General features: G+C 41.4%; 1 protein-coding gene across 1 annotated transcript; it reads left to right on the plus strand.

The window, feature by feature from the left end:
• Nucleotides 1–12,684: 12,684 nt before the first annotated feature.
• On the plus strand, nt 12,685–19,255 carry masp2 (MBL associated serine protease 2). Its single transcript, XM_028993451.1, has 11 exons — nt 12,685–12,778; nt 12,857–13,073; nt 13,150–13,327; nt 13,952–14,083; nt 15,268–15,464; nt 17,182–17,329; nt 17,467–17,585; nt 17,694–17,772; nt 18,053–18,178; nt 18,287–18,361; nt 18,474–19,255. The coding sequence occupies exons 1-11, from the start codon at nt 12,771–12,773 to the stop codon at nt 19,253–19,255; spliced, it is 2,061 nt and encodes a 686-aa protein (XP_028849284.1). The 5' UTR covers nt 12,685–12,770.
• The last annotated feature ends 1,183 nt before the right edge of the window (nt 19,256–20,438 follow it).

A 20,438-nucleotide genomic window follows, 5' to 3' on the forward strand; every position in this document is an offset into this window, starting at 1 on the left:
ACACCGTTCACAGGTATAATCCGGATGTGTGAAGGGGATTACTGTCAGTGTCAGTCACTTGTTCTAATGTGGGTGCTGTTGTCATGCACATCATTTAAGGCCAGAATGTCCACACTGAGAAAAGCATGTCCAATGTTCGAGTTACTTCTAATATCTGGACTGATGTAGAAGGTTTGTTGTCAGTCTTAAACAAATGGAAAATAGAGGCAGACATCATGCAATCTGTGGTCAAGAAGCACTGGCTACATAATTAGGGAAATTAACCTAATTTCAAGATTTACGACCATGCTTCAGATAGTGAGGGTGGTGTGTTCAGGTTTGTCTGCAGTAATAGTTTTTACATGTAGGCCCTAAAGTTCTGCACCTTCTGCATGTTCACTGAGTCCCAACGAAACAGTGCAAGATGGAGCCAGGTGACAAGAAGTTGGAAATAATGATAAAAGTTTTGGCATCACAGCACACGGTGCACAAAACAAAATTTATCCTCTGCATTTAACCTTATCAAGGCTAAGGCCCCCCAGGGGCAGCACAGCATGCACAATATTTAGACCAATATTTGTACCAATACATACATATCATCTTAACATGGAGAATCGTGACTCACAAAAAACAAGACTACCTAAACAAAACATAATTCCAATGAGTTGACCATTAACAAAAATCACAAAAAAAACTGTCTAACATTTAATAAATTCAAAATGAATCGGCAGCCTAATATGCAGTGTAAAAATGCACTTCTGCCGGTCAAAGACATTGTTGCCGTTCATGCCTTGTGGTTGGTGAACGGTGTTTTTGATGTTTGGCAAATGCTCCCTCAATTCTATCCTCTCAGCCAATTCAAACGAGGCATGAACCCTTCAAATCACTACACACTCGTAGTGAGCAGCCATGAAAGGGAGCAGCATGTGGGGACAGTATCTTGATCAAGGGGACTTCAGTAGCATCTTGATGGTTCGAGATTTGAGGGAATTGGTGTTGAACCTGGCAACCCACTAAGCCAGAAGTACAGAGGAAGGTGGCACCAGTAGGAGGTTGAGGTTGAAGTTTATTGTCATATGTCCAAAGTACAGTGTACAGAGCACAATGAAATTCTTACTTGAAAACCTCTCCCACGTAGACAGAACATAGAACATGATACATAGAAGACATAGAAGACAAAGTGCAGCAGCAATAAATAATAAGTCACAGAAGGGTGAATATATATAAGTTGCATAAGAAAGTGATTGTGCATAATTTAAGTGCATACTATGTGTTGTATAGCCTGATGGCACTGGGGTAGAAACTGTTCCTGAATCGTGATGTGCGTGTGTGAATTGTCCTGAGTCTCTTGCCTGATGGCAGGAAAGTAAAAAGTGACAGTGCATTTGGTGGAACCATCTGAGCACTGGCTGTGGTGTCAGGCAACGCTTAGGGAGAGTGGAACGGCTTTCAGGGAGCACTGGTGCAGTGTGTTTATGCTATTTGTCCTAGTGTCTGTTCCCATCTTTTCCATTCACATTTAGGGTATTTAGCTGATTCCCTTATACAGAGCGCCTTACAGTCAGTAGTTGCCCTGGAGACACTCAGGGTTAAGTGTCTTGCTCAGGGATGCAATGGTAGTAAGTGGGGTTTGAGCCTGTGACTTGGTGGTCTTCTGGTTTATAGGCAGACATGTTACCCACTAGGCTACTACCACCTCTGCGGCAAGCTTTTGTAGTGCCTCCCATTCGACATGGAACATAGCTTGAAGCTCCGCCAGTTTGGCTAGAAAGTGTGGCTAGAGTTGGCTAGATGTGTGGCTAGAGAGCAGACCCCATACCTCATCATCCAGTTCCAGGCATTCTGCCCAGGGGTAGTCGCACCCCCAGCTGTTATCGTCGTCAGCTTCAGAGTTCGGCCAGTCGAGCAGCTCCAGGATGGTGTATTGGCAAATGAACACAGTGTGCAGAAAAGGCATACTCATAATTCTTTCCTCCCAATATGTGGCATGTCATTGAGTTGGTGGGGACAGAAAACTTTTCACCCTTTCCTTTCAGTGAGTTTGTCAGCTGTGCCTCTATGGTTGGAGTTGCAGCATGCTATATTATAATTGCTTTACATTGCTTGCAAAGGTTTTGTTATTTGTATTGTTAAAAACTATTTGAATTGGCAGTTAACAGACACATTAATTCCAGTGTAGGCCAAAGGGGGCGTGGTCAGGTACCCAAATCATCATGCTGTAGTACCAAAAAAGAACAGGTAGGAGATTTATTATTTTTTTTAAAAAAAAAATTTTATACACATTATGCTGCATGAATACAGAAACAGAGTTACGTGCTAAATGCTAAATGACATTTCTAAAGGCATTTTTTTCACCAAAAACTTTTATATCATATCAAAGCGCTGGTGCTGGTAGATGTTCCAGTATACCCATAGCATGCTCCTCGATATAAATCGCTGGTTGTATAAAAGGTGTCCAAAAAATAAAGTGGGTGGCAGACAGACTGGCGAAACCGAGTGTCTGTCAGTTGCGTAGAGTTGCCACCTAGCGTGTACACTATTGACACTGTGTCTTTCCTTTGTTCTTATAAAACAAGAGCTCCTACAAGAAAAATATGTAATTAAGTAAAAGTTGTCTCACTTTGCTTAAATTCTACTCAAGTAAAAGTACCAGTCTAAAATCTACTTGAGTAGAATTTACTTTGAGTAAAAGTTACTTAATTACTTTCAATTACATTATTTAAAAAATTACAAGTGTGAAGGGAAATTTGAAAGCAAAGTTTTTAATGTGAAAGCAAAGTGTTTCTCATGCAGAGCCAATATAACAAGATCATAAATAGTTGTGGTCTTCAGTCTTATCTCTGAAGAATGAGTGAAATCATGTTCTGTGCATGGTACTGGCAGGTACACAATAACACCAGATCTTTGGTTGCGAAATCACTTGACCATATATATACGCATCTCTTTGTTGGGATTTGGAGATTCTTATAGCGAGTCTTCCCATGCGCACATGAATATAAAGCCTGGCTGCATTCATTTAACTGTTTCTCGTTGTGGCTCCTCAGACGCTCGGTGCTGGAAATAATTCCCACTACATTAGTCAAAAATCCAATACAGCACTAGTTGTTTTTATTAAACTTTTAGGCGGTTTACATGTACAAACTATGTTCAGACCGCCCATAAAACATTTTGTAGCACAGTTGGCCACCAAAGTACCAAATTCTAAACTGTATAGTCCAACTCAAACATTACAATAAAAAAGAGAAAGTAAAGCCAAATTCAAAGTATCCAAAACTGTGAAAATGTTAAACAATTCCTTATTAACAAACTGGGCATTTTGTTCTTTCTATAGTGTAAGAATGGACATCACGGGAGCCATAGCAAACTGTCACGATGGCTGGACATGGCAAGGAAAAAGACGCATAAGCATGACGTCACAGGACAGGACAAAGGAAACATCACCAAACAATGACCCGATGGAGAATAGACATGAATAGGGCAGCTTTATACAATCATACACAGTTGAACATAATCAGGAAACATAATAAAACAGGAAACATAAAACTCCGGTCCGAACTCTGGACCCAGTGTGACGGCTTCAGGCCCGGGTCAAAGCATGGCCCATCCGTGGGGGACCAGCATCCTGTCTGCCATGCGCAGGAGCCCGCCGCTCTGGTCAGTCTACGGCACGGCCCACTGGGCAGTCCGCCACTATCCTCTTCTTGTTTTTTGCCAGGAGCACCTGAACTGTGCAACGAGTCTCCTCGACCCCATGGTAGCTTTCGTTGGCCGTCGAGGTCCGGCCACACAAATTTGCCATTACTTCCCACCTCCAGAATCACCAGGGGAAACATGGACAGCATGACAGATCTTCGCGACCCCACAGTAGCTTTCGTAGGCCACCCAGAGGCTGTCTCGCTTGGAGAAACATTAAAAACCTGGCATGGACCTTGGCAAAAAACTTCCGATTACTGGAGGTGCATAGCTGGAATCCTGACAAGATGGCAGCATCAGAGGAAGTCCATACATGGAATCTTGAACACCACCAGACATGACACAGGCGTCCTTGACAGTCTGGAAAATCCATCGGGCACGTCAGGACCCTGCAAAACATTGCCAACACTGGCCAGGTACAAGGGGGCTGACGGCAACCACGGCTCCCTGGATCTCAGCGGAGCAGCGTCGGCTGGTATTTTGGTATTTTGGTATTTTGGCTGGTATTTTGGACAATGTTATTTTGCTTGGACGTGGGTGTGGTTGGGTTTGGGGGCATGGTTAGCTTAGTGAGACAGCGGTGAGACTCGGGGGGCAACGGTGGAGAGGTACGTGCTGATTTCGGTCTATGGATGTGGCCAATGCAATGTGTGTGTTCACAGTTCACAGTTCACCATGTCATCTTTCTCCGCCTCCCGGAGGCCTTGGTAGAACGTGGTGGGAAGGGAGCTCTGGCTCTGTGGGGAGCAGCGGGGAAGGAGGCGAAGGGATGAGGCTGGGGTGGACCGGGGCAGAGGAGAACAGGACCTCCAAGACAGGTTTGTCTCCAGGCACAAATCTGGGGAAGGTTACAGAACAATTTCTGCTGATTTTGAAGGTCCCAATGAGAAGAGTGGCCTCCATCATTTTTAAGTGGAAGAAGGTCAAAACCAACATCTTCCTAGAGCAGGCCAACCTCCTAAACTGAGCGAGTCAGGGGAGTCAGGGAGGTGAACAATGGTCAGAGGAGAACCTTCTAGAAGGACTCTGCATATCTACAGCAATCCACCAATCAGGCCTGTATGCTAGAGTGACCAGATGGAAACCACTCATTAAAGGTAATGATGTATCTACTATTAAAATTATTTTGCTTTTATATAAGTAATACTGTATCTAAAGACTCTTTCCAAAATTCAGCCATGGTGCAGAATTACAGACACTTTTGGTCAGGCTCACAATCAGCTTTCCCAGGATGCGCCAATTTGGTGTGTGTGTGTGTGTGTGTGTGTGTGTGTGTGTGTGCATAAAATGCAGGAGGCGGAGAGAGGCGGGACAAGGACAAGAGCGGCCAATCGAAGTGCACAAGCATTCCCAGAAATGATGTCATCAAAACATCCTGTTTGCCGAAACCAGGAAGAAAAAACAATAGGGGACCTTTAATAAAAGGCACATGGAAGCCTGCCTGGAGTTTGCCAAAAGCTACCTGAATGACTCTCAGACCATGAGAAACAAAATTCTCTGGTCTTTGGTATGAATGCCAGGCATCACTTTGCAGGAAACCAGACACGGCTCAACACCAGGCCAATACCATGTGAAGCATGGTGGTGGCAGCATCATGCATTGGAGGTGTTTTTCAGCTACAGGAACTGGGAGACTAGTCAGGATGGAGGGAAAGATGACTGCAGCAATGTACAGAGGCATCCTGGATGAAAACCTGCTCCAGAGCACTCTTGAACTCAGACTGGGGTGACGGTTCATCTTTCAGCAGGACAACAACCCTAAGCATACAGCTTATCAAAGGATACAAGATATCAAAGGAGTGGCTTCAAGACAACTCTGTGAATGTCCTTGAGTGGCCCAGCCAGAACTTAGACTTGAATCTGATTAAACATCTCTAGAGAGATCTTAAAATGGCTGTGCTCTGACGATTCCCATCCAACCTGAGGGAGCTTGAGAAGTGCTGCGAAGAGAAATGGGCCAATCTGGCCAAGGATAGGTGTGCCAAGCTTCATATGGCATCATATTAAAAAAAACTTGAAGCTGTAATAGGGTGCCAAAGGTGCATCAACAAAGTATTGAGCAAAGGCTGTCAATACTTATACATGAGATTTAGCTTTTTTTTATATAAATAAATTTGCCAAACCCTCAAGTAAACTTTTTTCATGTTGTCATTATGGGGTGCATTTAAAAAAATGCATTTAATCTATTTTGGAATAAGGCTGTAATAACTGGAAAAACTGTTGCACTATGAATGCTTTCCAGATGCACTTCCAGATGCACTAGGCTATTCTGCTTACTACCACATGCTTTCAGGATGTAGGCTGTAAAGGTTTAGGCTACAGACACTCAGTGAATAACTGATGCTAATTATCTGGGCAACATTCTCTAACAGCAGTCAAGTTGTCCTCTGAGTCAAACTAATTGTGAATTTGTTATGACATTAAAACCAAAGATGACTTACTCTGTGCTTTAAGTGATGCAACATTTTTTTTTCATCACAAATAGCAGAATAATGTGAAGAATTCATGGATCCCTTTTCATTGGTTGTTGTGTTGCGTTTTTCCCAGATACATTTCCTTTCAGTTCAAGGGGATTTTTTTTCTGCATCTTATTTTTACTCAGTAACAGAAGTTACTGAGTACTTGAGTAAAAGTAAAACATTTACTTGAGTAAAAGTAAAAAAAATGACAAATGAATCACAAAAACTCCTCAGTACAGTAACGTGATAAATGTAATTAGTTACTTTCCATCTCTGAATAAAACAGATAAATATGCTGAAGCTGTGTCTGTTTCAGCACCTCAGCACCACCTTCAGCACCAATATAAGAATTAGTCATATCCCCTGTTAGATCTGTCACACCTAAAGCACTCATTGTTAAGGAAATTATTACAGATCAGGGGTTTGCTGTACTGTGCCTGAAACCTGGTTGAAACAAAAAGAATTTGTACCATTAAACAAGTCTAGCCTTCCTGGATACAGCTATGTACACCAACCTTGCTTAACTTGAAGAAGAGGTGGCGTTGCAGTAATTTCTAATGATATCCTCAGCATTATACATAAACCTGGACATGGAGATTCTCTATACGAACAAATCTAACATAGTCTCACAAAACAAAAAACATAAGTTTATTCCACTAATTATTATTTATAGACCCCCTGGACCTTACTCTTAGTGAATTGACAGACTTTGTTTCTGACCTGGTTGGATCTGTGGATAAAGCCTTAAGTGTTGGTGACTTTAACATCCACTGTGGTAAATTAGAAGACTTGCTAAGAACAGCATTCCTGTTTATACTCGATTCAGATTAAGAAAATATAATAGGGCCTAAGGTGGTTTCACGCTCAATCTTGTACTGACCTATGGTTTAAATATAGAAGACATAGTAACTCTTCCGCAATCTCACATAATCTCAGATCATTTCCGTATTGCTTTTAAAATATGTCTTAGACACAATAAAATCAACTCCACGCATGGAAGAGACAAACAGACAATTACATCAAGTACAGCGCAGAGGGTTATTAAGGGGGCAATGGTGGCCTAGCGGTTAAGGAAGCGGCCCCGTAATCAGAAGGTTGCCGGTTTGAATCCCGATCCTCCAAGGTACCACTGAGGTGCAAATGAGCAAAGCACCGTCCCCACACACTGCTCCCCGGGCGCCTGTCATGGCTGCCCACTGCTCACTAAGTGTGAAGCAGAGGACACATCTCGCTGTGCACACCATGTGCTGTGCTGTGTGTCACAATGACAATAACTTCAATTTCACTTTCACTTTAATACCCTACCAAATTTATCACCACTGATCAACTTACCTTCAGACCCAAGGCTAAATGTCAAGAACTATTACTGCATAATATAATGTTGCTCCCCTCAAAAGGAAAAGAATAGATAAAAAGTTAATACCTTGGTATAATGATCACACACACTTGCTAAAGCAGACCACCCAGAAATTAGAACATAAATGGCGTTGAAGTAAATTGAATGTATTCTGGATAGCATGGAAGGAGAGCCTCCTGAACTATAGGAAGACTCTTAGTGCAGCTCGATCGATGTATGTATCCTCTTTAATAGACAAGAACAAAAATTCTCTCAGATTCTTGTTTAATACCCTAACCCTATCCAGGAATAAGACAGACACGGATATTATCATTCGATATAATCATAGTAGTGAAGATTTTATGAACTTCTTTAATGCTAAAATTGTTATGGATAGAGATAAGATTAAAACTCTAACAAACAGCTCTGCCGATATTACTATGGAAAATATCCTTCCAATGGCAGATTAAAAAGCCTGAATTAATTAAACTAATCTCATTGTCAAGTCAATGTACTTGTGTATTACATCCGCTTTCCTTTAACAAGTAGAACCCAATGTTTTAAATCAGTGGGCAGTGGTGGCCTAGCGGTTAAGGAAGCGGCCCTGTAATCAGAAGGTTGCCGGTTCGAATCCCGATCCGCCAAGGTGCCACTGAGGTGCCACTGAGCAAAGCACCGTCCCCACACACTGCTGTCATGGCTTCCCACTGCTCACTCAGGGTGATGGGTGAAATGCAGAGGACAAATTTCACTGTGTGCTGTGCTGCTGTGTATCACATGTGACAATCACTTTGCTTTATCTTTAACTTTATCCTATTCTTAAAACTATTATCAACATAGCACAGGCAGCAATGGTTCCTCCAAAGTCAGAATTTTTGAGAACCTTTATTTATATAAAATGTATATACATTTCTGATTATGGAGTTGAACGTATAATGTATTTATGTAACCTAAAAAAATACAGAATACAGCTGTATTGTAATTGCAAGCATAGGCACTGCCCCTTACTAATTTATAATTAAGTTGTAAAGACAGTAATCTCATTGGCCAGTTTGATGCTGTCTTGTTGTGTCTCTTTCTCTGTCCACACTGATCCCTGCTATCCCTCCTTTTTGCTTTTTCATTCAAGCTTAAGTGTCTGATATCTGTTGAAGTGACTGTGTTCTTATGAGGAACCACTTCATTACTGGTACAGAGCAGAGCAGCCAGTGAGAGGGTGTGTGGTGACCACAAATGGAAAATTAATTATTTGCTTGTGTATGTGCGTATGTGTTTTTGCCCAGTCAATTTCTAAAAACAATAGCTCTGTCTGACGACGTGTTGGAGCACAAGGTCAGCAGATGTGGCAGAGGACAGTAGACCGGGCAGGGCGACCAAGTGGACCGCCTTGGAGAAGTGATCCACTATGGTCAGGATGGTGGTCATTCCAATGGCTTCAGGGAGGCTGGTGATGAAGTCCAAGGCGAGGTGTTTCCAGGGACGACGAGGAATTGGAAGACGGCGCAGGGGACCAACAGCAAGAGTGTTTGGAGTCTTGGCCCAGGCACATCTTGCTGTAACGATGGCCACCAGAACGTCCAACCTGCTAAGGAGTTTTGGCAAACCCCAGTGCAGCACATTGGACCAGCAGGTGTTGGGGACATACAGGCTCCCTGGTGGGACATTGGATGGCCCAGGGTTGGACGTCTGAGTGGCCCGGATCTTAGTATCCTGGGACCACCGGAGAGGGTCTAGGATGCGGTGGGACGGAAGCATGGGTTCGGGTTCAGACGACAAGGAGTCTGGAGCGTGCTGTCAGGACAGGGCGTCGTTTTTTTGATTACGGGAACCAGGAATGTAGGACAGGTGGAAATCCCCTCGCCTGATGGGGACTTAGTTGTTGGCCTTGATTGTGATGAGGTTTTGATGGTCGGTCCAGACCAGAAAGTGTCACAGCTTTGCAGCCAGTGTCGCCACTCCTCGAGTGCCCACATGACCGCTAACAGCTCATGGTCCCCCACCCCGTAACGCTGCTGCGTAAGAAAATGGACCCGCAATCAGAAGGTTGTTGGTTTGAGACCCAAACCGCCAAGGTGTCACTGAGGTGCCACTGAGCAAAGCAACGTCCCCACACACTGCTCCCTGGGCCAAGGGTGATGGTTAAATGCAGAAGACACATTTCGTTAATGCACTGTGAAAATCACGTCACTTTCATTTTCATTGTCTCTGGCTTGTATTAACAAAATGTAGCTGCACGAACAGCTTTAATTTATTTTAAAGAATGCATGCATATGTGTGTGTGTATATAATTAACATGTTCTAAAATCTTTTTGACAGGCACAAAAATATTTACTGATATTTGCGCAATCAAAATCAGATATCTTGGCCAGGGGTGCGGGAGAAATGTAGACGCGCAAAGAATGTGATTTAATAAGAGAAAATAAACATACAAAAAATAAAAAAATCACACCTGCAGCATTACAGGTAAGAACCGCAAAAACGGAATAAACCAAAAAACATGATACAGCAATGCTGCCTAGCCTGACTTATGAAGTGCCATGGAAGGGTTCTAATCACCTGCAGCTGTCTCTCATTAGAAGCGGGTGATTAGAACCCTTCCATGGCACTGATTGTGCTCTGAGATCCTAGGTTTCACAGAGATCCTAAGCTTAGGCTTAGCTTACAATTTCAGTGAAAAAGATGTGGATTTCATTTAAGCATTAAGACAGATCAGCCTCCTGGAATCATCACTCAGCTGACATCAGTTGAAATAAGTGTATGAACGTTTTCAATCAGAATCTCTTGTTTGCCATATAAGTCACATACACAGACTTTGCCACCTGCAAAAGTCAAATACAAGGTTCCAGGCTCAATTAATGGGAGACATTGAATTGAGTTTTGTCTTGTTTCCTTGAAAGTAATTTGTGAAAATCACCACTGTGGAGTCAGCAGATATTGATCTTGAGCACACTGAGTGGATGTGGAGCACAGATGGGGACATGGGTGGCATGTCTTATTTTGGTACATAAATGCATTATTTTTCCATGGTCTATGTGGATTCTCTCAATAAATCATGGTTGGTTGCTTAAAACTCTTTGATCCTGTAAAAAGGCAGGAAAATCCAACTCAGCAGCAAAGGATAGAGATGATGGTGTTGACCTTGTTAAGGGTTTGGGGAAGGCCACGGCTTGGAGATAAGTGGTGGGGTTTTCATTGACACATGAAAATTCATGGGCCTGGAATCTCCCATCCTACAATCCTCCAAGGTAAGGTCAAATGATTTTAGTTTTAAATTAAAATTGTTTATTATGTTCTATGAGAGAATTTTAAGAGCTAGAGGTGCTATAATTATCTGTGGTATAGACCATCTCATATGAGATGCTTACAACTTGTCCCAGAGAGAATGAAACCGCACTCTCATTGCATGTGACTACTGTGATCCCCTCCATTCTGCAAATCATGCCGTGCAGCCGAATTAAAATTGTGTAAAAGTGTGTACAGAACCACTGTTCCATCATCATCTGCAGGTAAGTGTTGATTAGAGGTGAATATGTAAAGTGCTTTGGATTTGAGATCTGGACTCTATGTACAATTAACCAATAATCAACCTTCTACAGTATCAGCTATATATTTAACATTTCTAATCTTCTCTCTCCACAACCTTCTTGAAAAAGAATTGTAAATTATTTACTAAGTAGTATGACAGAAATGTGCTGCCTAATGTAAAATGAGTTCTGCTGATCTTTTCTACTAAACAGACAAATGAGATCAAATATATTGCATTTCCATGGAATGAGGGCTAGGCACTTTATTTAGTATTATACAGAAATCAATCAATGATTTCACTTACTTTATTTATATTTTTCTTTGCCTCATATTAAGTGCAAATGCAATTAAACCAGGAAAATGACGTTTCTGGCATGTCAATATCATCTTATTATTAGAATGCTTGGAATGGCAAATGAACAGAAGTAGCTCATATGGGTTTTACACAGAGCTAATTGGTGTATATCGCCATATTTTAAGAGGGTAATGGGGTTACGTACAATTACCTTCTTCAAGGTGTTTCTTGATTAGCTTCTTTTTTTAAACATTAAAATATTTGTAGACCAATGCTGAATAAGTAAACTCATTAAAGGAAAGCAGAAGTGGAGATTTTGCCTCCTCACAAATCACTTGAGCTACATGACACCGTAGCCCTGTGACCCCTGCAGTGCCTCAGACTAGAGAGGTCACCGTGTTACAGTACAGAGACGAGCATAATCACAGAGGGCATGTACTGCCAGTGATAATTATAATAATTCACAGCATACACCAGCAGACATTACCAGTCTGGTCTAACTGAAGAGAAGGCGTGTTATAAGCTTGCTTGTTCAACATTCCTCCCGATTGGTCTCTCTGAAAACATCTTTTGTGTAATGCCAGCTGAAACCCCATTTCATTTGGCGCTGTGAGGCAAAATTGAATGCAGGGCTGCCATTACAAAAGCATTTAGAATTAATTCTGCTCTTAACGTGTAATTGGCATATGGTTAGACACAAGGCTTTCAGCTCTCCCTTTTGTTTTCTAGTGATGCAATCTGCCCTGTATTCATGCAAAATTCCTGTCCTGATTGCCGAACGGAGGTGTTCCACACCCTTCGTCTCTTCTGAGCTGACTGGGACATGAAAAAGGAAGTTCTTTTAGGACCTGCATTCATACCTTGTATTTGCATGTCAACATCACACCTCTCCGTAATTACCACCACACTGTCAAAAATGATTACCATCGGCAGGGTGCACCGCCATTGGATGCCTCAAGCCTACTGGCTTCTCTGTTCTTATGCACAGTCAGTTGCAGGCAGCTTTGTTATACAGTATAAACCTATAACAGGAAGTGAGTGACTTCCATGACAATCCATGGTGTTAAGAGGGCTGAAAACTTTTATTTTTCATAAAACCTTTGGTGTTTAATATTTTTCTGTACTTTACAAATCTTTTCTAATTTTGTTTTAAAGCATGTTTTAGTCTATGTAGCAATACATTTTATTTCTCTTTCTTTCCCCCATATTCTGACAGCTCTTTGAGATTTGGACAATCTAAAGGGCATATATAAAATGTACATATTTTGGTTATTTGAGGGTATTTTATAATGATAAAGAATTGCATTATGGCCAGGAACAGTTCTGTATCATTTTATAATCATCTGTTTTCACCATAAATTGACCAATGGAATTGAACATGTGTGTTCACTCAGTACTGGATCATTGACCTGAAGTGCAGGAGCGAAGGTCATCAACAACACAGAGGTGCCTTTTAACCCCTGATCTTTGAAACAGAGAGGAAGATGAAGAGGTAAGTGATATTCTGTTTTTTATTTCTCCATATTTTGCTGTAAGTGACATCGCCTGTTGGCTGTCATGTCTGTTTCAGTGCGGTGGCATGTCTTATCACCCTCCTCCCGTTAGCACTGACTGTGGAGTTAACAGGTCCATTCAATAGCTTCACCTCTCCCCAGTTCCCTGAGCCTTATCCTGACAACCAGTATTTAGTATGGAACATCACTGTCCCAGAGGGTCACCGGGTAAAGCTCTACTTCAGGACCTTCAGTCTAGAGCCATCCTACATGTGTGAATATGACTATGTTCAGGTAAAGGAGTGAAGTAGGTCAGTGTAAAGTAAAGCTCTGTGAGAACCATCTCAACTGGAAACATTCTTTTCCACAGGTCTTTTCAGAAGGCAGGGATACTGTGCGCCTGTGTGGTGAAGAGGAGAAAGATTACAATGATGCACCAAAGAACACCGTCTTCTACTCAGCAGAGAATACCATGTCAGTGGTGTTCAAATCTGATTATTCCAATGAGGGCCAGTTCACTGGTTTCCAGGCCTTTTACACCACACAAGGTAAACTCCAGAAGTAGAAACACCAACTGTTTCCATTTCACTTGGGTTTCATTTTACTTGCATCATTGCAACTTTTCCCCTCTTTGTGCATTCACATACCTTTCATGCATCTTTAACTGGCTTAGAGATGGTGCTTGTTCCATTTCTACTATTTACTTGTTATTTGTAGCAGTATAAACTTTTCAAACTTCTTTACTGAAACTGAAAAACTTTATTTTTGGCTTCTGTGATGAAATATTTTTATCTGTGATCCAGTAGTGGGGGTTGTTGCTAAGCAACAAGGTGAGATATCACCTTATCTTGTTAAGTGACTTTAAATTACTAGAGAGGTGGACACAGTGCTGATGGTGAAATGTTGGCGTTTCTCTCATCTAGTCAAGATAAATAAGGGATAATCAACCAAGAAACATGCTTTTAAGGATTTTAATGCACATTGGGGACTAATATTTATACAATTTTACAACCTGGAATTTAGGTTGGACTGAATTCAGGATAAGTAATTTGAATTGAAGTATTCAGCACATAAACCACATGAAAAATAGAACAGTTAGTCATTACATTTGACCTTCTAAGCTGATTTTATCTGTGTCATTCTTTGGTATTAACATTTTTAATGTTCGGCAGATATTGATGAGTGCTTGAGTACAGAGGATGGAGAGCCCATTTGTGACCACTACTGCCACAATTATGTTGGTGGCTATTTCTGCTCTTGCAGAGTGGGGTATCAGCTCCATTCGAACAACAGAGCCTGCACTGGTAAGGGTCACAGACAGAAGAGCTCAACCAAACAAATACAGATATATAATATAGAAATATAGAAGTTTTTTTAGTGTTCCCTTAAAGTTGGTGCCATACGGCATTCCCTTATACACAATGATCCCAGTTGGTGGACTTCCTATGAAAAATGTTTTCTTTCATACCTCTCCTACATTAGTGTTGACCCCAAATGGTGCACTACACCTGACACTTTGAACTGAATGTGATGCACTTCTATATAAGTGTAGAGAATTGTCCCACCAGGAACCCCTCTAGTAGAGAAATTGTGATGTCGTGGCATGATGATAAGATGAATAAATGTTCATATAAATAAATTGTCCATTTTTCTGTCCCTGATCTTCACACAGACTCTGAATGAATCATTGCTATTCAGACATATCATCAGCCCGTAGGGTTTTGATTTAAAAAAAAAAAAAAAGGCTTCCAAAAATACTAGGTTGATTTCTGGTGTTTGCGTGACATTTTTGGTTTAGAAAACACAAATACAACATAAATCTCACAAGGTGAATTTTCTGATTCTGTCAGCATCAGCACACAGGACATGCTTTGTAGACAGATAGACTTCGCTCCTTTAAGTATACATTTCTAGATTTATTTGTAGATCCACATCTTCAGCAGACCACTGTTTCAATGCAGGAGATTTTATAATATATTACTGAGCCATCAGCCATACCGCTGGATGAAAAAGCTTCTCCTCAGATTGAAAGTCATTTCACTTAAATACATACTATTTTGCTTGGTTTCTGCATAAAAAATGGCTTTTGAGTGTGGGTTTTTCTCCCGTAAAATATGAAACAAGGGACTAACTTCAGAGACAGTTGCAGGTAGTTGATCTCTGTCAGTCAGTGAGAGAGTGGGTTAATTACTGCATTTTCCTGAGGGAACAGTTCTCACCAAATGAATACCTGTTGGCCACACTAACAGTGAGCCATGCAGGGTAATTAATCACAATTAACAGCCTGGACATGCATGTTAATTGTTATTCTTTGCTCCCTGGGAAAACTGACATCATACCATGAGATTAATTGATAAGCTTTTTAAAATCCCTAATTATATAAATGAACTGAACTTTGGATAATTTTGTCCTCTTGTTGTTTTTTATTTCATGCCATGTACAGAATTTAGTATAAAAGAGAAAAACTATGGCTCTGTGTGTCCTGTAGTGCCCTGCAGTGGCCATCTATTCACCGAAAGGTCAGGGGAGCTGACCAGCCCTGATTACCCAAGCGTCTACCCCAAGCTCAGCCAGTGTGACTACACCATACGACTGCTGGAGGGCTTCCTCCTGACCCTGGAGTTTCAGGAACCTTTTGATGTAGAGACGCATCCAGACACCCCTTGTCCGTATGACGTCTTAAAGGTTTAGTAAATCCGTCACTGACTCACACTGCCACATGCTATGTCCTTACAGTAGCTGGAAGTGCTCAGCAAACTAAATGAGGGCAGTACACCTCTAATTGTGACTTCATGATGGTATAATTTTAGAAATAAGAAATCACTGGTAACTGAAATGACAACAACTGTGACATGACAAACAGAAACAAGAACATTTTTATCAGAAATTGTTGTTATTGTAAACATTTCAGAATACACATTTTGGCATTTCCTCAACATATTCTCACTTTGTTAATCGATCCGGTCTTCATTCAACACTATCCCTATCAAATTATTTAATAAGATGGGACTGTGTCTTCATCAACTGCAGAATACCATAGCAGTGTCCATTCTGTAGCTCTTATTCCATTCACCTCTTCCCAGAGTCTTATCCTGACAACCAGTATTGGAACATCACTGCCACACACTGTCACTGTTATATCACCAACAACCATGCTATACTCACATGAAAGCGCTTTTACAGTGGGGAAAATAAATATTTGATACACTGCTGCTAAGTTACAAAGAATTGAGAGATCTGTAATTTTCATAAACTCAACTATGAGACAGATTATCTTAAAACACATTTCAAGGTCTTGGAGTTGCCTGGCCAGTCTCCAGACCTCAATCCAATAGAAAATCACATGTTGCCCAGTGACAGTCATGGAACCTGAATGACCTGGAGAAGATCTGTATGGAGGAGTGGGCCAAAATCGCTGCTGCTGTGTGTGCAAACCTGGTCAAGAACTACAGGAAACATCTGATCTCTGTAGATGTTTCTGTACCAAATATTAAGTTCTATTTACCTAGTTTATGAAATATTTTTTAAAAATAAAATACTAAATAATTATTTAATAGTGATTTTATGGATTTTTTTTTATATTCTCTCTCACAGTTTTCTTGTACCTGTGATGAAAAAAAATATTTGTGTGTGGGAAAATTCGCAGTGTGTCAAATAGAAATTTTCTCCACTGTATATTCTGCAGATCTTTACAATCTGTCCCATTTACATGGAAACAAATCTAGTCTTTTTTTTTACATTTTTAGTTTATATACTATTTAAAGACTGAATGAAAATTGTATGACCAAACATTTGTCAAGCTCCCAAGCCCTTATAAGTTACAAACATAGGAAAACTAAATCAAAATCTGTCAGTAGCTGTAGTCTGTAGATTAATATTCTACAGTTTCTCATAGAATGTTTCATTTACGGAATTTATCAGTCAGAGAGACCCTCTGAAGACTCTCAGGGTGGGGTTTGAACCCGAGTCTTCTGGTTCATAGGCAAGTGTGTTACCCACTAGACTGCTACCACCCCTAGTTTCAATTCACAGAACATACACAGAGCAAGAAGTCAGATTCAATGACAATGACAGTTTGGATTGAATTGAATTCAGGCAAATTAAAGGTCCTAAGACAATACCTTGTAAAACCTGTGTCTTCATCGACTCCAGAATACCATAGCAGGGTTCATCAGGGTAGGTCCTGGTGATCTGTTCACTCTCTAAAACACACTAATCAATCTGCTGCTGCCTGCTAAATAAACAATGTATTCTTCCTCATGCTCCTTTAAACAGCCTGTTTCTACCCCCTGCTATCCACGTCTCAGGAGATGCATGACTGTGCCGCTCCAAGCATATATTAAATAGGATGCTTCACCTTTATGTTATGTCCCTGCATGTCTGTCCCCTTATGCGCATGAAGATCTCAGCAGGTCGACAGGAATATGGCCCATTCTGTGGAAACACGGTGCCCTCCAGGATAGAAACCCAAAGTAATGAGGTTCATGTGACTTTCACTGCGGATGGATCAGGGAAAAACAGGGGTTGGAAGCTCAAGTTCACCAGCAGAGGTACCACATACAGGCAGATGACTTCACACAAGAGTACCTCAAAATATATTAAAATTTCAATACTTGAAGAAATTGTAATTTTGATCCCCTTTCAGTGATTACTGTATTAACCATTCAAAATCTCATTTACTCTTCAGCTATGCCATGCCCCAGCCCAGTGGCTCCAGCTCATGGACGCATCAACCCTCAACAGTCTGGGTTCATCTTTACAGACAAGTTTGAGTTAATATGTGAGCGGGGCTATGAAATAAAACAGGTAGCTGCACACACCTTACAGTGGCCATCTACTATATGTTTATTTTTTATATCCACAAATTTTTCTGTTAGGTTGTATGTTAAGATGAGCATGTGTTCTTCACTCCAGGGTAAAGAGTATCTGGATTCATACCAGGCTCTATGCCAGAAAGATGGGACTTGGAATTCACCATTGCCAGTTTGTACAAGTATGTGTGTGTGTGAGTGTGTGTGTGTGACAGTGTGGTGTTGGTGATTAATTCATAGCATAACCTGTTGGAACCGGAGGGATGAAGATGGGGAAGCATACCTTGCTGACCACATTCATCAGGGTCATGGAGATGTGTTTTTAATATTTGGGATACTGTTTACTTCAAAAATAAAGAGCAAAGAAATATACTGACACCACCTTCATATGGTCATTCACAACATGTAGTCCTGTAATTGTCATGGCATCAATTAAAGGGTGTTTATTGTTATTTATTACAGTTGTTAATTGTGGACCACCAGATGATATCATCAATGGAATTGTCACCTACACCACAACAACATACAAGTCTGTCTCCCAATATACTTGCAATGCTCCTTTCTATGACATGATAAATGCAACAGAAGGTAAAACTACTGCAGCCAAAAATGTCTGTCCTACAGACTGTCCAACTCTAAATAGCCCTGATAACAATAAGGATATTCAATTTCAAGCATTCGATTCAACATTTTTAGGAATTTACACATGTGACCATGAAGGTTCCTGGAGAAACTCACAGGGTAAAAATGATCCCCCAAAATGTTTTCCTGGTAAGTAACAAAGCACACAGCAGAGCTCATTGTCTGTTTTATAAATGCACAAATAATCCATCTATCGTTTAGAATGATGTCTAATTGAACGCATATTACTTTTTCATTTAAGTGTGCGGAAAACCTAACAGTGGAAAACTGTCGAGGATCATTGGAGGTGAGAGGGTGCAGAAGAAGGAAATCCCGTGGCAGGTTCTGGTGCTGAAGAGGAACATTTTCGTGGGTGGAGGTGCCCTTATCAGCGATGACTGGGTGCTGACGGCAGCTCACGTAGTCTATGACTATGGAGATGTCTCTAGCCTGAGAGTGAAGACAGGGCTGGTGAGTCGCACTGACCCCGATGCTGTGGTGGGCCTACTGGAGAAGGTCTTCATACATCCAGACTATCAGCACGACAACATCAACTTCAACAATGACATTGCGCTGATGAAAATGGAACACAAGGTGACAGTCAATGCCACAGTCATGCCAGTGTGCCTCCCCGGTAGAGACTCAAGATTCACGTTGACGCCTGAAGACACGGGCATAGTGTCTGGCTGGGGAGTGTCCAGGGAGTCTTCAAACAAAGGTACGCTGTACCTCAGGTACATTGACCTGCCTGTGGTCGACTTTAACACGTGTAAAGCGGTGTTTGACCTTCTTGAGACAGAGCATGGAAAACTCAAAGTGACTGAGAACATGTTCTGTGCGGGTGTGCCGGAAGGTGGGAAGGATGCATGTCAGGGTGATAGCGGTGGACCTTTTACTTTCTTTGACAGCATCAGTGCAAGCTGGTTTGTGGGCGGTGTTGTGTCATGGGGCTATGAATGTGCCAAAACAGGGCAGTACGGAGTATACACCAAAGTGAACAACTACTTGCCCTGGATAGAGGACATCATGGCAAATAACTTTTAATGCTCTATTCCAGTTCCAAACTGATCTTTTTTCAGATTTTTGCTTGCATATCAGGCTAATAAAAAGAATCTCAGAAGTGTATGTGATTCTTGTCATATGAGGGCAACAGTCGATCAGCATACAATTGATCATTTATGGTCTAATAAAAAAAAGTTTCTAAAAAAAAAAAGGTATTGAATAGCAAAATAAAAATAAATCAGAAAGAGTCTGTCTGTTCAGTTGTTTTCGTAATATAGTTATAAATTTTTTTTATCTTGGTTTCATTGTTCATCACAAAAACCTGTCATTAATGCATCCTGCAATCATTCAGGATTTTCACCACACAAGAGTAATATACTGTCATGGCCGACATTCAGGGGCACACTCGCATACATGCTTGGAGGACGAGGAGAGGTCAGGTAATGACAGCAGGAAAGGGGCAGGAGTGGGAGTGGGGACGAGTACGAGGGCGCTCGTGGGAGTGGGGCGGTCCAGGGGGAAGCTCCACGCGGGTGGGCTGGATCGTGGTCGGGCCGTCAAGAGGATCGTGGGTCAAGAAAAATGGCGTTGGAACTTTCAGAAGGCAAGACAGTAGATTGGTCAGGGGCCAAGCAAGGGTTTAGCAACATTTAGCCTAAAATCAGTACAGTCAAGGGTAAAAAAAAGAAAAAGTGTTGTCAAAATCGAGTCGGTTATCTTGAGGCAGGGTCAGTCACAGTAAAGATATTGGTGTGAAAAAATCCAACAAAGAGCAGCCAATGAACAAGATTGCCACTAGTGTTCTATACATGAACGTCCACCCGTGCTGGGTCTGCTTCTGGGTCAATGCCCCCTTTGATGTCCGTGCGCCTCCTGTGGCCGTGACAAATACCTATAAAGGGTCTTTAAGGTTTTCACGACGCTGAACAGCTGAAAAAAATCCTGCTTTGCCGTTGTCCTCTGTGCCATTGCACAAGCATTTCAGCATTATCAAATGCACAATATGGTTAGAATAAAATTCATTATTTATAAGCAGTGATTCTGACATTGAACCAAGAACCACTTGTTGCATTTCAATTATAAAAACACCCAAACTTAATGCAGAAATGTTTAAGATTGTAAATGAGCTGCTTTGTGTCCCCAGGCTTTTGAGCCATAAACCATTTAGCCTTCATGTATAATGCATCCAGAGTCTATACAACCACCAGCTCCTTCTGTCAAAACA

The sequence above is a fragment of the Denticeps clupeoides genome, chromosome 10 (genome assembly GCF_900700375.1).
Source record: "Denticeps clupeoides chromosome 10, fDenClu1.1, whole genome shotgun sequence".
Taxonomy (NCBI): domain Eukaryota; kingdom Metazoa; phylum Chordata; class Actinopteri; order Clupeiformes; family Denticipitidae; genus Denticeps; species Denticeps clupeoides.